Source organism: Quercus lobata, chromosome 6 (assembly GCF_001633185.2).
Source record: "Quercus lobata isolate SW786 chromosome 6, ValleyOak3.0 Primary Assembly, whole genome shotgun sequence".
Classification (NCBI taxonomy): domain Eukaryota; kingdom Viridiplantae; phylum Streptophyta; class Magnoliopsida; order Fagales; family Fagaceae; genus Quercus; species Quercus lobata.
This window is the reverse complement of record NC_044909.1, coordinates 23,395,221-23,409,832: the sequence shown is the minus strand read 5'-3', so window position 1 is coordinate 23,409,832 and position 14,612 is coordinate 23,395,221. Positions and strand designations below refer to the sequence as shown.

Genomic DNA, 14,612 nt, shown 5'->3' with positions numbered 1-14,612 from the left:
GAGTCCAAATAGCGTCGATCTTCACCTCACTTAGTGTTGACCTCCACCAGCACCCAGTTTGTAAGATCACCTTCGACGAGCAGTAGCAGCACCGATCTCCTCCATCATGACCTATGAGTTTTATGCTTCGCCCTCCTTTATTTTGTTATTGTGGCTCTATACATCTCTCCGGTTTGAGTTAGTTTGAGTTAGGAATTTTATGGGTATATCAACGATGGGTTTCCTTTGTATGGGTTTGGTGCTTGTAATTTCCTCTTTGATTCATTGATTTTCCAATCCGGTGGGTTTCAAATTTTGGTCAAAGTATTGGGTGTTTTGAGGCCTTTTCGAATCCTTGACATTAATTTGAGATTACCCATTTTGTATTGTGTATTAAGTTCTACCACATGAGTGGATTTGCATTGATGATTTGAGTTGTGTTTGACAAATTATAATCTTTGAATGTGGGTTGTGTGACAATATAGGATGGAGTGGCAAATCGAGATGAGAAAGAGCAGCTACCAATAGGTATGTAGAGGCCGGCTTAGGAAGAGAAGAGAAAGAAATTAATGGAAGGGAAAGGGGTTTGGTTTGGTATAAAGAGAGCCATTGGGGGAGCAAAGGCGGGCATTGAAATGACTATACACTGATCGTAGGGCCCATTAGTTGAGTGAAATTACCAAAATGCCACCATAACTTTATTTCCATAACTTGAAAACACCTAAAACTTGTATCCAGTTTCCATAACTCATCACTCAAAAATCAGAGAATTGAGTGATGGAAACAAAATTTGAAAACATAGCCAAACAGACTTCCTCTCCGTGGGACCCACCAGTTTTGAGTTATGAGTAATGAAAACAGAGTGATGGGTGATAAAACTTGCAAATCCAAACTACCCTTTAGGCTATGTTATGGGAAGGAAACATTTCCTTCTTTTTTTCCTTCTTAAAGAGGGGGGGGGGGGGGAGGGAGAGAGAGAGAAAAAAAGAGAAATGCAAGATTAGCTTATAAATTCCAATTACAATTCTAACACACATTCATTGCTTCCCCCAAGCACAAGAGATGGATAAAGCGTGACCAGATTTCCTATGAAAAAGAAAACCAAACCTTATTGAAATTGTGTAACTTCTTAAATTACTATCTATCAAATGGCTAAGTTGCCTATCACATGGATGAGCTTTACCAAATTTCCTAAGAAAATATCTTTGAGTTTGTGGAGTTTTTAGTATTATACTACTTTCCATGAACATCTTGCTTCTCATGAAAGCTGGTAGATGGAGCAACTTGGTAATTATCTAGGAAAAGAAAATGCACAATAATTATTATTGGTAGGTTGAAAAGTACTTGAAAACTCAAACCCAAAAATTTATACCTGAGTGAAATTATCTATCAACTGTGAAACTTGTTCAACATTACTATGTTCTTCAAGAAAATTAATGTCAACTGAGGAATTGGCTTATAACATGTGCAAAGAATAATTGTCACATAAACTTAAAATAAATTTATAGACATATAGATTCATATATTATAGTGCAATGTAACATATCTTACTTTATTTAGGCATCCAAGTGATTGAACTTGTCTTGACTCACATGCCTTTTTTCTTTGAGATTTAGGATTTCTTGGCCGTTCTAACACACCTTTCAACCTTGATTTTGAACGTCCAATAGTAGGTTTTGTTTTAATCCCACGTATATCTTGAAAAGTTATGTCCTCATGGGATTGACATCCGTTATCACCTTGTAAAACATCCCCAAGAACAACTTCATCATAAACCTCTGTCTGATCCTCCATGTTAAGAGAATAACATTTTTTCCTTATTTCTTGCAAATCCTTCAATAATGTGTTAGAACATCTTTTGGCATAATCATATATTATCTCAAACTCTGCTGCAAGTATGGAAACTTCACGAAAATTGTGACATAAATGAGAGTAACGCTTTCCTAATGACTCTTGAGCATTACCTTTAATATCAACACCATGATAGTTCTAGATAGAACCAACCTTTGCATCTTATGTCCATCTTTTCAATATATAATGAGTTGGAAGTATCTTAATGTTTTTTTTGTTAAGAACCTTCAAAGCATGGACACAAAGAATTCTTACAAAGCTGAACTTCATGCAACTGCACTGAACATTAGTTGTTGAGGCTTCATATTTAACCAGGTGCTTTTGAGTTTTTTTGCCTATATTTAACTTTGTATTCAATGATAGTATCAGATTTACTAATCTTGAAAATTTTACAATCCCCCATCTTCATATATCCATCTTGAAACATTTTGAACATTTTTGGGGTGTACAACTTTACAGCATGTCTCAACATCTCTACATCAAGTTGTAAAACTGGTGTTGTTTACCTCATTTTGAACTCAACTTGTAGTTCTTAACGTCTCCTATCAACCAAGACTCTAGAGTAATGTCCCAAAAAAGGCAAAAGATTATATTTCGATTTCAAGTATTTCTTCAACATATTGTTCATTGACTCATTACGTTGAGTGCTTTTCATATCAGCAGTAAACATATGCCGGCCATATACCATGGCCCATTTTTCTTTTAGATCAAATATCTCACACAATCATTTATTATTAGTAAGATTATATTTCTCAAGCATATTATTCCATACAACTAGCCATTCATTTTCATCTTCATAATCATACATGCAATTGCTCAAATCAGTTGCAAATTGCTTTGATGAATGAAATACATGACTTAGTTTCTTAGCAACATTTTGATAAATATGCCATACACATAAATGATGATTCGATTCAACAAATACCTCTACTATTGCCTTAGCCATTGTAGCAGACTAATCTGTAAGTATAGTTTTTGGCTGCTTCCCTGACATTGCACTTAAAAAAGTTTTAAACAACCACTTAAATGACTTTATGGTTTCATCATAAAGTAACCAAAGATAGTTGTTTGTTTGTGATAATTAACCCCAATGAATGGAGTAAAGGGTCGATCATATTGATTTGTCCTGTAAGTTGTATCAAAACACATAACATCTTCAAAGTGGCCATAATCTACTATTGGTCTAGCATCAGCCCAAAATATGTTTAATATTAGACCATCATCATCTTGTACAGAATAAAAGTAAGATGAATCTTCTAATTTCATATTGTTGGATATTTTTATAAAAAATATTATATTTATTTTAATACTCATTTATGTGTATCAATTATCCCTTAATGTCAGATACGTTGATTGCTAAATTTTGAAATTTAAATATAATTCAAAATTTGAATAGCTTTTGTCAATGGTTTTAATCAGGAAATTTATGAAAATTAATGTGAATTTTAATACCATATATTGCCAGCTTTTAGTAAACTTTCCTTTATAAACTTTTGCTTTAAAACTTTTCTTTTAATATATTTAATAGCAACGTTATAGATAGAAAGTATCAGATATTGTACAACTATATATTTATATAATTTACTGTTGATAGGTTATAGCATTATATATTGCTTTTCATTCTTGGTTGTAATTATTGTGTATGGTCAAAGTTTTAAAAGAAAGTATTAGTTGATAGCTAAAAGACAGCCACGTTAGGAGCCGTAATTTTGTTTTTAATGGAATCATGACACTAAAAGACAAACTTGATTTTTCTATTAACTTACCTCAGCTCAACGTATATACTTTGGCAAGAGGGTTTGACCGGTTTATATATAATATATGTATAAAAAGAAAGTTATTCATCACTCATTGATTTCAACAATTTTATGACCATTTAAAGTTTTAAAGTTTGCAAACGTTTGTTTGTTTTTGTTTTTTTGTTTTTTTTTTTTTTGCTAAGGCCAAACAACGGGTCTGGCTTTATATATATATATATGGAAAGAACTAAAAGTTTTAGACACACATTTTTATTTTTGAATTAGAAAGCTGCAGACTTTTCAAAAACAATTTTTTTTTTTTGTCTTAAACACTTAACAATCTATTGCTTCTTACTACTCAAAAATATTTTATCTTTTACAAAATTTTTTGGGAAAAGAAAGTACTATAGAGAGCTTATATCCTACGAGCAGTGTAGGCTCACAAGGATAATCAACAAAGGTGGCTGGGCTGTTGTATCCTGGAGGCAACGTGCATAAACTATTTGTCTAACTACATTGGATATACAATAGACAGCACGATTTGTTTCAAGACAATGACTTGATCCACGCCTCATCTCCACCACCTCTTCTGGTAAAATAAAATTGTGTAATTTCCAAGGAAAATTTAGGTCTTATCTCTCCTTTATTTCCAACACATATTATGAAAGTATTCTATCACAGCACGAGCATCACCTTTCTTCAAAACCTTTCTCCTCTCACGATGTACATGATTTTTATAGTCATAATCCAAAAAACCAAGATTTTCATGACCACCAACTTGCATGCTCAATAAATCTATAGTTTGTTTTATTAATATTTCAGACTTCTCTGCATCATTTGCAATAACTTTTTGAGCAAGTGCAATTTTTCTTTTTGATCTTAACATAATTTTCATTGGTGAAGGAGCAAACTCATGATTATGTTGTTCATGAAAATAAACAACTTCTAACATACCATCTTTTTGAAGTTGACATGTCATTTGTACTAAACAACCTACTCGTAAGATTGGGCGATGAAAATGTACCTGTTTTTGGCATTTGTCAACACCTCGTTCACCCTTTTTAGAGCAACAAAATGTTCTCCTTATGACTTGTCCCATTTTCCGTACTGATGGGAATGACGATGCTGCATCCCTAGACGAAGATAAAATTTAGTGAAGGAGGAAGCATCCTTGACGAAGTCATCAGGAACAACGAGGAAAACCATCATCACTGACGAAGACAGAGAGTCACTCAATGCAGTCAATCAATGACTTGAGCGGTTACGAAATCAGCCCAGCAAACCGTTGGGAACCTCTTAAAAGTCTCATTATTGGACCAGGGGCGTTACTTGAGAAAGCATTTATCACCCCAACGGCTAGCCCCCAAGGTTGCAAGTATAAAGCTCCCACACAGTCAGTAAAAAGGTACGAAATATACACACATAGATATACATCTTGATTGACTATTATTTTTCTGACTTTGGCATCGGAGGCGTTGTGGCAGGCACCACACCGGTGATCATCGTTGAGCATATTCTCTCACACCACGAAGGATTCCATCCGCTCACTGTTACTGACAATCCTGTGCATCATCAGTTTGGCGCCGTCTGTGGGGAGATTTTTTCGGATTCACATTCGAAAACGTAGCTTCCATCAATTCTCCATATCCAGATGGAATCCAACCCAGACTCAGCAACCTTGGCCCAGCAAGTTCAAGCCCTTGCAGCCACCATTGAGGAACTCACCAGACAGAACCAGGAAATGAAGCTGCGGCTCCAGCAGGTTCAACAAGCTCAACAGGAAGAAAACCGGTCCAAGGTTAACACTGAGGGAGAGGGGGATAGCCAACAGAGGGAAATCCCCCGGAGACCAACAACTCCGGACGAACAGAACTCAGATCTTCTTCGGGAAATGAGGAAAGGGATGGACGAACTAAGGAGCGCTATCAAGGAAAAGACGGACCGGAGTGTAGACAAAATGTTAAAGGCTACAGATTCGCCCTTCACTGCAGCAGTACTTGATTGCCCCGTGCCGTCAAAGTTTCGCCTGCCTCAATTAGAGCCATTCGACGGACTCAAGGACCCTCAGGATCATCTTAATACCTTTAAGACGACTATGGGTCTCCAGCAACCACCTGATGAGATATTGTGTCGTTCCTTCCCTACGACTCTCAAAGGAGCTGCAAGAGAGTGGTTTACTAAGTTATCCAACTCGTCCATAGACAACTTCGATCAGCTGAGTAGTGCTTTTTTGCGCCACTTCATAGGGGGACAACGCCCAAGGAGACCCGTAGATTATTTACTCACCATAAGACAGGGAGAAAAGGAGACTCTAAGGTCATATGTCAAGCGATTCACACAGGAAACTCTGGAGGTGGACGAAGCTGATGACAAGGAGCAGCTGACGACCTTCAAAGCAGGGTTGAGATCCAGAGACCTTGTGGCCTCTCTTGCAAAAAACCCCCCGAAGACAATGGCTGAGATGCTCCTGAAGGCCCAAAAGTATATGAACGCGGAAGACGCTCTAGCTGCCATAAAAGATGCTGAGAGACTGGGGGACAAGTCCAAAGGAGAAGACGACCGCAGAGGGCAAAAGAGAGACAGACCAGAACGTCGGAACAACGACGGGAATAGAAGGAGAGATGACAAAAATCCTCGTTAGGTAAAATTTACTCCTTTGATTATGCCTGTTGACAAGATTTTCGCGCAGATCAAGGACGAGCATTATCTCAAATGGCCCAGGCCATTACACTCGTCCCCCAACGTACGTGACAAGAACAAATATTGCCGGTTCCATAGAGACCACGGTCACAACACAGAAGAATGCAGAGACCTGAAGGAACAAATAGAGGAATTAATACGGAAAGGAAAGTTACAGAAGTATGTAAAGAAAGGAGAATATGGCAAGTTCAGAGACGACAACAGGACCCAACATGAATCCTTTACTCGGGATGACGACCATCCGTCTCAACCTCCACGCAAAGTGATCGGAGAGATAAACACGATCGCGGGAGGACCATCCTCAAGGGGATCATTTAGATCACTCAAAAAAGCATGCCACAGACAGGTGAACAGCCTCCACACCATGCCTCCGTCCAAGCACCGACGAACATACCAAGACATGTCCTTTAATGAAGAAGACGCCAGGGGAGTAAAGCAGCCTCACAACGATCCCCTGGTCATAGTACTAAATATAGAAGGGTTCAATACCAGAAAGATCCTTATTGACAACGGGAGCTCAGCGGATATCATCTACCTCCCAGCCTTCCAGCAGCTAAGATTAGATCCAAAAAGGCTCCGTCCTTTTGACTCTCCACTCGTCAGCTTCAGTGGAGACAGGGTCTACCCCAGGGGAATAGTGACTCTGACGGTGACGGCAGGGACCTACCCATTGCAGTTGACCAAACAAGTAGACTTCCTGGTGGTAGATTGCCCTTCGTCCTACAATGTCATCATTGGGAGGCCCACCCTAAACAAGTGGAAGGCGGCGACGTCAACCTACTGTTTGAAGGTGAAATTCCCAACAGACAGCGGCGTGGGTGAAGTGAAGGGTGACCAAGTCCTGGCAAGGGAATGCTATCAAGCCGTACTGGCAAAAAAGGAAAACCACACGTGGACGATTGAAGAAAAAGAGGAGGACGGGATGGAGACCCTGGAAGCAGTAGAGTTGGTAGAAGGAAATGCGGACAAGACGACCAGAATAGGAACGACGCTAAGCCCCGAAATGAGGACGAAACTCATAAAATTCCTCAAGGGGAATCTAGATGTCTTTGCATGGAGTCACGAGGACATGCCAGGCATATCTCCAGAAGTCATCCAGCATAGGCTGAATGTGGACCCTAGCAGGAAGCCCGTTCAGCAACGACGAAGAACCTTTGCTCCAGAACGAGATCAGGCAGTTGCAGAGGAAGTAACCAAACTCTGGACGGCTGGATTCATCCGGGAAGTATATTATCCAGAATGGCTCGCCAACGTCGTCCTGGTAAAGAAAGCAAACGGAAAGTGGAGAATGTGTGTAGACTTCACCGACCTGAACAAAACATGCCCAAAGGACAGCTTCCCTCTACCAAGGATAGACCAGCTCGTGGACTCCACCGCCGGACACAAGCTACTGACGTTCATGGATGCCTTCTCAGGGTACAACCAGATAAAGATGGCTGAAGAAGACCAGGAGAAAACTGCCTTCATCACAAGCCAAGGACTCTACTGTTACAAGGTGATGCCTTTTGGGTTGAAAAATGCTGGAGCTACGTACCAAAGATTGGTGAACAAAATGTTCAGCCAACAGATTGGCAGGAACATGGAAGTATACGTGGATGATATGCTCGTCAAGAGCAAGGAGGAGCTCGCTCATCTGGACGACCTGGAGGAGACTTTTGCAACCCTGAGAAAACACCAGATGAAGTTGAATCCAAGCAAATGTGTTTTTGGGGTAGCCTCGGGTAAGTTCTTGGGATTCATGGTATCCTAGAGAGGAATAGAAGCAAATCCAGAGAAGGTACGAGCTATCATCGACATGGCTTCACCCAAGACTGTCAAGGACGTACAAAAACTTACAGGAAGGATAGCAGCCCTGAACAGGTTCGTCTCTAGGGCCACAGACAAATGCCTGCCCTTCTTCAAAACCCTCAAGCAGGCTTTTGCTTGGACCGACGAATGCGAAGCAGCGTTCCAGGAGCTGAAGCAATATCTGAGCAGTCCACCTCTCCTGAGCCCGTCCAAAGGAAGGGAGAACTTATACTTATACCTGGCAGTATCAGCCTCGGCAGTAAGCGCAGCCTTGATTAGAGAAGAATGTAAGAAGCAACTCTCGGTGTACTACGTCAGCCAAGCCTTTCAAGGAGCTGAGTTCAGGTACCCAAGGATCGAAAAGATTGTGTTTGCACTTATAGTAGCCTCGCGCAAGCTCAGGCCGTATTTCCAGTCAAATCTTATCCTTGTAATGATGGATCAACCAATTAAGAAATCAATGAACAAACCAGAAGCCGCAGGGAGAATGGTCCAATGGGCAATCGAACTCAGCCAATTTGACATCGAGTACCATCCAAGAGCAGCTATCAAGGCACAAGCTCTGGCTGACTTCATCGCTGAATTCACTCTGCTAGACGAAGATGAAATTACAGACGAAGTCGATAAATGGACAATACAAACAGATGGTTCGTTAGCCCAAAAGAGAGGGGGAGTAGGGGTCGTCATAACCACCCCCGAAGGAGAAGTGATAAAGTATGGGGTTCAACTGAAGTTCCCAGCCACCAATAACGAAGCCGAGTATGAAGGAATATTGACGGGCTTGAGGCTTGGGAAAGCTCTTGGGGCCAAAAACTTGCTAATCCAGAGTGATTCAAAGCTGATAATCGGACAGATCAGTGGAGAGTACGACGCAAAGGAAGAAAGGATGCAGAAATACCTTAAACTGACAAGGCAACTAACCCAAGAGTTCGACACAGTGGAGTTCGTCCAGATACCAAGAAGCCAGAATGTTGGGGCCTACGAAGTATCAAAATTAGCATCGTCAGAAGAAGGAAAAGCGAGCACAGACATGACAATAGAGATCCAGAAACACCCGAGTATTCAAGAGGTGGCGGCGTTCTCCATCCAGAGCACAAGCACCTGGATGACACCCATAATATCCTTCCTCCAGGATGGGCACCTACCTCAGAATACTGACGAAGCCAGAAAGGTGAAGAAGAGAGCAGCCAGGTTTACGATCCTGAATGACGCCTTGTACAAGAGAGGCTTCTCTATGCCTTATCTAAAGTGCGTCAACGAGGACGAGGCCAAATACATCCTAGAAGAGGTACATGGAGGAATCTGTGGCAACCATGCCGGCTCCAGATCCCTAGTCAACAAGGTGATAAGAGCAGGGTATTTTTGGCCAACCATGCAGGGGGATGCTGCTGATATCGTCAGAAGGTGCGACAGATGCCAGCGGTACGGGAACGTGCAACGGCTCCCAGCAGAGAAAATGACGACCATAGCCTCCCCATGGCCGTTCGCACAATGGGGAATCAATATCGTCGGTCCTCTGCCCCAAGGTAAAGGTCAGGTAAAATTCCTTCTGGTTGCTATTGATTATTTCACAAAATGGGTTGAAGCAGAGGCCCTAGCAACCATCACCGAGGCTCAGATCCGGAGCTTCGTGTGGAAAAACATAATCTGTAGGTTCGGGATTCCCTCGACGATCATATCTGATAATGGGAGGCAGTTCGACAGCCAAGGCTTCAGAGACTTCTGCTCGGACCTCGGGATCAAGAATCAGTTCTCATCCTCGGGACATCCTCAGGCAAACGGACAGACGGAAGTAACGAATAGGACGCTGCTCAAGATAATCAAAACCAAGCTGGACGAAGCAAAAGGCGCCTGGCCAGAAGAATTACCTAGTGTCCTGTGGGCATACAGGACTACAGCCAGAACCCCAACAGGAGAGACGCCCTTCAGGCTTACCCATGGCACAGAGGCAGTAATCCCAGTAGAAGTTGGAGTAACAAGCATCAGACGAGGAACTTTCAGAGATGGACTCAATGACGAGGGACTGCGGTTCAACTTGGATTGCCTAGATGAAATAAGAGATAATGCATCCGGTAGAATGACGAAGTATCAAAAAAAGATGGCCGAGTACTACAATAAGAGGGTCAAACTCAGGCGTCTGGACATAGGGGACCTCGTCCTTCGCAAAGTCACTATAGCGACTAAAAACCCCACTCAAGGGAAGCTGTGCCCTACATGGGAAGGGCCTTATCGCGTCATCCACTATTCGAGGCAAGGAAGTTACCACCTGGAAACTATGGACGGACAAAAGCTCCCTCGTCCATGGAATATTGAACACTTAAAGAAATACCATGAGTAAATGTAATACACGAATGCATTCGTTATCGAAGTTAATAAAAGTACTTTTCTTCTGATGTTTTTGCGCAGACAGCATTGGTCAACCATAAGGCCAATAAAAAATTGAAGTAACAAGATTCCGCCTTGACGGATGTAAGTTACTGACGACCATAGAAGTATGGTTAAAAGACTAAGTAACAAGATTCCGCCTTGACGGATGTAAGTTACTGACGACCATAGAAGTATGGTTAAAAGACTAAGTAACAAGATTCCGCCTTGACGGATGTAAGTTACTGACGACCATAGAAGTATGGCTAAAAGGCTAAGTAACAAGATTCCGCCTTGACGGATGTAAGTTACTGACGACCATAGAAGTATGGCTAAAAGACTAAGTAACAAGAGCCCGCCTGGACGGACCTAAGTCGCCAGACGGCACCTCCTTCAAGTCACAAGTGGCAGGGGTCAGTGCACGGAGAAAAGAGTGCAATGCGTCAAATCAAAACAGGATGCAACAAAGCACAAAATTGTAAACAGATGTAAATCAGCCAAAGCATCTAGAAGAAAAGTAAGTAAACTTCATTCCAGCCCATAACCACTGGGCCACTATCATTGTTTTCAAAATAAAATTAACTGTTCTGAAATTAGACTTACAAAAAAAAAGGGCCCCAAAACAAGAAGGGCATCTACCAAATACAACAAAAATTTTTCTCTAAGTAACAGGGTCAGGCATCAGCAGAAGCGTCCACGGTGGCAGGGGCATCGGTGGCAGGACCTGGAGCATCACCATCTGGGGCAGAGGACTGAGCAGCCTCGTCCAAAGCCATCTCCTTATCTACCTCCTCCAAATCCAAACTCTCCATGTTGACCCCAGAAGGGTGCTTGACGAGGTACCTCCTGAGCAGCTCAAAGCCTTTGAAATACCAACTGAAGAGTACAGTATTGTACTCGTCAGTGGTCTGGAAAGCCTCCACCGACCTGGCGGCAACAGTTGCAAGCTTCTCCCTGGCTGAAAGAAGCTGCTCATCCTTTTCTTGGGTCAACTGGCGTTCAACCCTGAGGTCGTCATCTAACACTTTGACCTTCTGCTTCAAAGAGGTCGCCTCGTCCATGGAGGTAATCAGGTTCTTCTTCAGGTCGGAGTTCTCTTTCTCCAGGGCCTCCATTCGGGTCGTCAGAGACGCCACCTTGGCCTCTTGAGTGATATACTCAGCAGTAATGTGGAGGCTCTCTCCCAACACCTGAAAAGAGGTTGTAAGTCGTCAGTAAAAAAAAAAAAAAAAAATTGACGAACTCCGTACCTGGACGAGCTTATGAACATGGCGGGAGGCAACGTCATTTAAAGACATGTCTGAGAGAGCCTTTAGGTCCGCTGGAGTGATGACCTCATGAGCCTTGTCCAAAGCTAACCTCTCATCATCCCATATTGTTGACGAGGAAACATCAGCTTTCTTCTTCTCCTTCCCTTTACCAGCTACACGCTGCCTTTTTGAGCCGGGAGTGACGATCTCCTCTATTGATGCAGTTGGAGAGGAAGTTCTCGTCGTCTCAAGGGCTACGAGAGGAAGGGTGCTCAGGGGAGTAGGAGTAGAGCCCTGCCCGGTCACACGCACGATCTTCTTCCCTAGATTGGACAAGGGCTCGTCCTTCTTCGACCTCATCTTCGCGTACATGTCCTTGTTAAACTTGGTCGTCATCTCTGCAAGAAGAAAACATTTATCAAAAATGCCTAAGTACGCAAGGAGAATCAAACATTGACGAAGTCAGAACTTACTCTTTTTTCCTTCAATACCAAGCTGACGAAGAACAAAAGGAGAAGGGTCAGGACCGAGATTGTAAAATGCAAGAGACCGGGGGTCGACCAGCTCGTCCCAGCTCTCAATCGTCTCCGCGTACCCGATCGCAGTCTCTATGCGTTCCTTGTATCTGCTCTTCAATCCAGGCCGTCTCTTAGCTACACCAAACAAAGAAACAAAAAAGTTAGCAAAGGCCAAAGCCTCAAAATTGGCAAAATTGAAACAACGGGGAGAAATACTGACGCACCTAAGGTCGGGGTTCCCCACCGACGGAGCAACCTTGGGATATCACCCCAATCACTGCTGGATTGAGTCTCGAAGTCGTCCCCAGACACAAAGAAAAAGCGCGATTTCCAATACCTGAAGGACGAGGGCAAGCCCTTGACGATCCTAGTCTTTCTCTCCCAGGGGACTAACTCATAATACCCCCACTCTTTGGATTCTTTCAAGCGGTACAAGTAGGTGAGCTCAGCCAGCCGGATCATATCCCCGTTGGAGGCCAACCATATTTGCATACAGTTGATCACGATCCTCCACGAATTAGGCATGAGCTGCCCGGGGGCAATACCGAAATGATCTAGAAGTTCCATCAGGAACGGATGGACGGGGAATCTAAGCCCGCAGGTGAAAGATGACTCATAAAAACACACTTCACCTGGGGAAAAGTGGCAGGCCCTATCTTCTTCCCTGGGTAGACGGACACGAACCCTAGAGGGGAACTGAAACCGATCCTTGAATCTATTCACAGTCTCAGCGTCAAGGCCACAAATCTCCTCAAGGGCATGAAAAGCCCTAACCACCCGTTGGCCAGAGACGGCTGTATCTCCTTCAACCGGGTCGTCACTAGAAGACAACCCAGTCTCGAGATCGCTAGATCTAACCTCAGACATTGACCCTCTCCTAGCTAAACCCTCGAACCAATTTAGAGATTGACGAAGCAAGGGCAACAAGTCGCCCAAAACCACGCTCAGACAATTACCCTCAAACACAAAATTTTCCAGAAACGGATAGGTGCCCAAAGACCCCCCCAGACGCGCGAAAAGGAAGGAGACCGACGGACAAGCTATCCTAACCTCCAAACTATCAACCATGGAAATGCAGAAATCTAAGGGGCAGAAAAATACAACTCAAACTAAATCCCCAAAAAGAAGAAAAGCAGAAACCAACAACAAAAGAAGAATAAAAGGAAACATAGAATCAGAGATTATGCAAAAACAAAAAGAGGAAGGAAGTGAAAAGAAAGAGACACACACCTCCAATGGCGGAACGGCAAAAGCACGGCGCAAGGCGAGTCGGAGAAGAAAGACAGTCTCAAAAGAATGCTCGGAATATCACTGAAAAACTTTCTGTCTTCGCTCTTTGAAAGGTGAAAGAAAAAATTGAAAAAGAGAAGTTTTAAACTTAGACCAAAAAGCTATTAGAAAACCAGCGGGAAACCCAAGGGTCACACCATTAACTCCACGGATCGTCACGCGCCACGTGGCCATGATTGCCTGTAGCGCCGCCACTAAGCATTAAATGCGGAACAGAACCCCAAGAGTCACAAGAGAAGCTTTTCATCTTCTGTGATCGTCATGACACGTCACTGACGACCCCAGAACCTGGGGGGCAATTGATGGGAATGACGATGCTGCATCCCTAGACGAAGATAACATTTAGTGAAGGAGGAAGCATCCTTGACGAAGTCATCAGGAACAACGAGGAAAACCATCATCACTGACGAAGACAGAGAGTCACTCAATGCAGTCAATCAATGACTTGAGCGGTTACGAAATCAGCCCAGCAGACCGTTGGGAACCTCTTAAAAGTCTCATTATTGGACCAGGGGCGTTACTTGAGAAAGCATTTATCACCCCAACGGCTAGCCCCCAAGGTTGCAAGTATAAAGCTCCCACACAGTCAGTAAAAAGGTACGAAATATACACACATAGATATACATCTTGATTGACTATTATTTTTCTGACTTTGGCATCGGAGACGTTGTGGCAGGCACCACACCGGTGATCATCGTTGAGCATATTCTCTCGCACCACGAAGGATTCCATCCGCTCACTGTTACTGACGATCCTGTGCATCATCACGTACACTAAAGCCAATTTGGTGGGCATAATCTTTATAAAATTCATATGCATTATCATCACAATCAAATTTCATGCCAATTTTTGGAGCGTCTATTACAATGCTTGATTTTTTTGGGCTTCCATGAGTAGTTACTATTTGAGACTCCTTTTGAATTTTTTTTTTTTAAAAAAAAAAAAGTAAACAGTTTTAGGAAAATAAATTTGCATATGAAAAAAAAAAAAAAAAAAAACATGTAAAACAACTTAGAAAAAAGCCACAAGCTACCTAGCATACCCATTTAGCCAACACAAACCAATTTAGCACACAAAAATGCTATAGATACACAATAAGGCTGAAAGAGGCACACCCAGTAGATGACAAGAAA

The 14,612-nt window shown here is 42.6% G+C and overlaps 1 protein-coding gene across 1 annotated transcript; it reads right to left on the bottom strand.

Annotated features, from left to right (window-relative positions):
* Positions 1-11,095: 11,095 nt before the first annotated feature.
* Positions 11,096-13,056, bottom strand: LOC115950004. Its single transcript, XM_031067259.1, has 4 exons — positions 12,414-13,056; positions 12,145-12,324; positions 11,672-12,069; positions 11,096-11,611 (listed from the first exon to the last, which is right to left on the bottom strand). Exons 1-4 carry the CDS (start codon positions 13,054-13,056, stop codon positions 11,096-11,098), a joined length of 1,737 nt encoding a protein of 578 aa, XP_030923119.1.
* Between the last annotated feature and the right edge of the window lie 1,556 nt (positions 13,057-14,612).

Coding starts and splice junctions, on each gene's coding strand:
- LOC115950004 (XM_031067259.1), bottom strand. CDS start 13,056: ATGTCTGAGGTTAGATCTAGCGATCTCGAGACTGGGTTGTCTTCTAGT. Junction 12,070..12,144: donor TGGTATTGAAGGAAAAAAGA/GTAAGTTCTGAC, acceptor TTCTTCTTGCAG/AGATGACGACCAAGTTTAAC. Junction 11,612..11,671: donor ATGTTCATAAGCTCGTCCAG/GTACGGAGTTCG, acceptor ACCTCTTTTCAG/GTGTTGGGAGAGAGCCTCCA.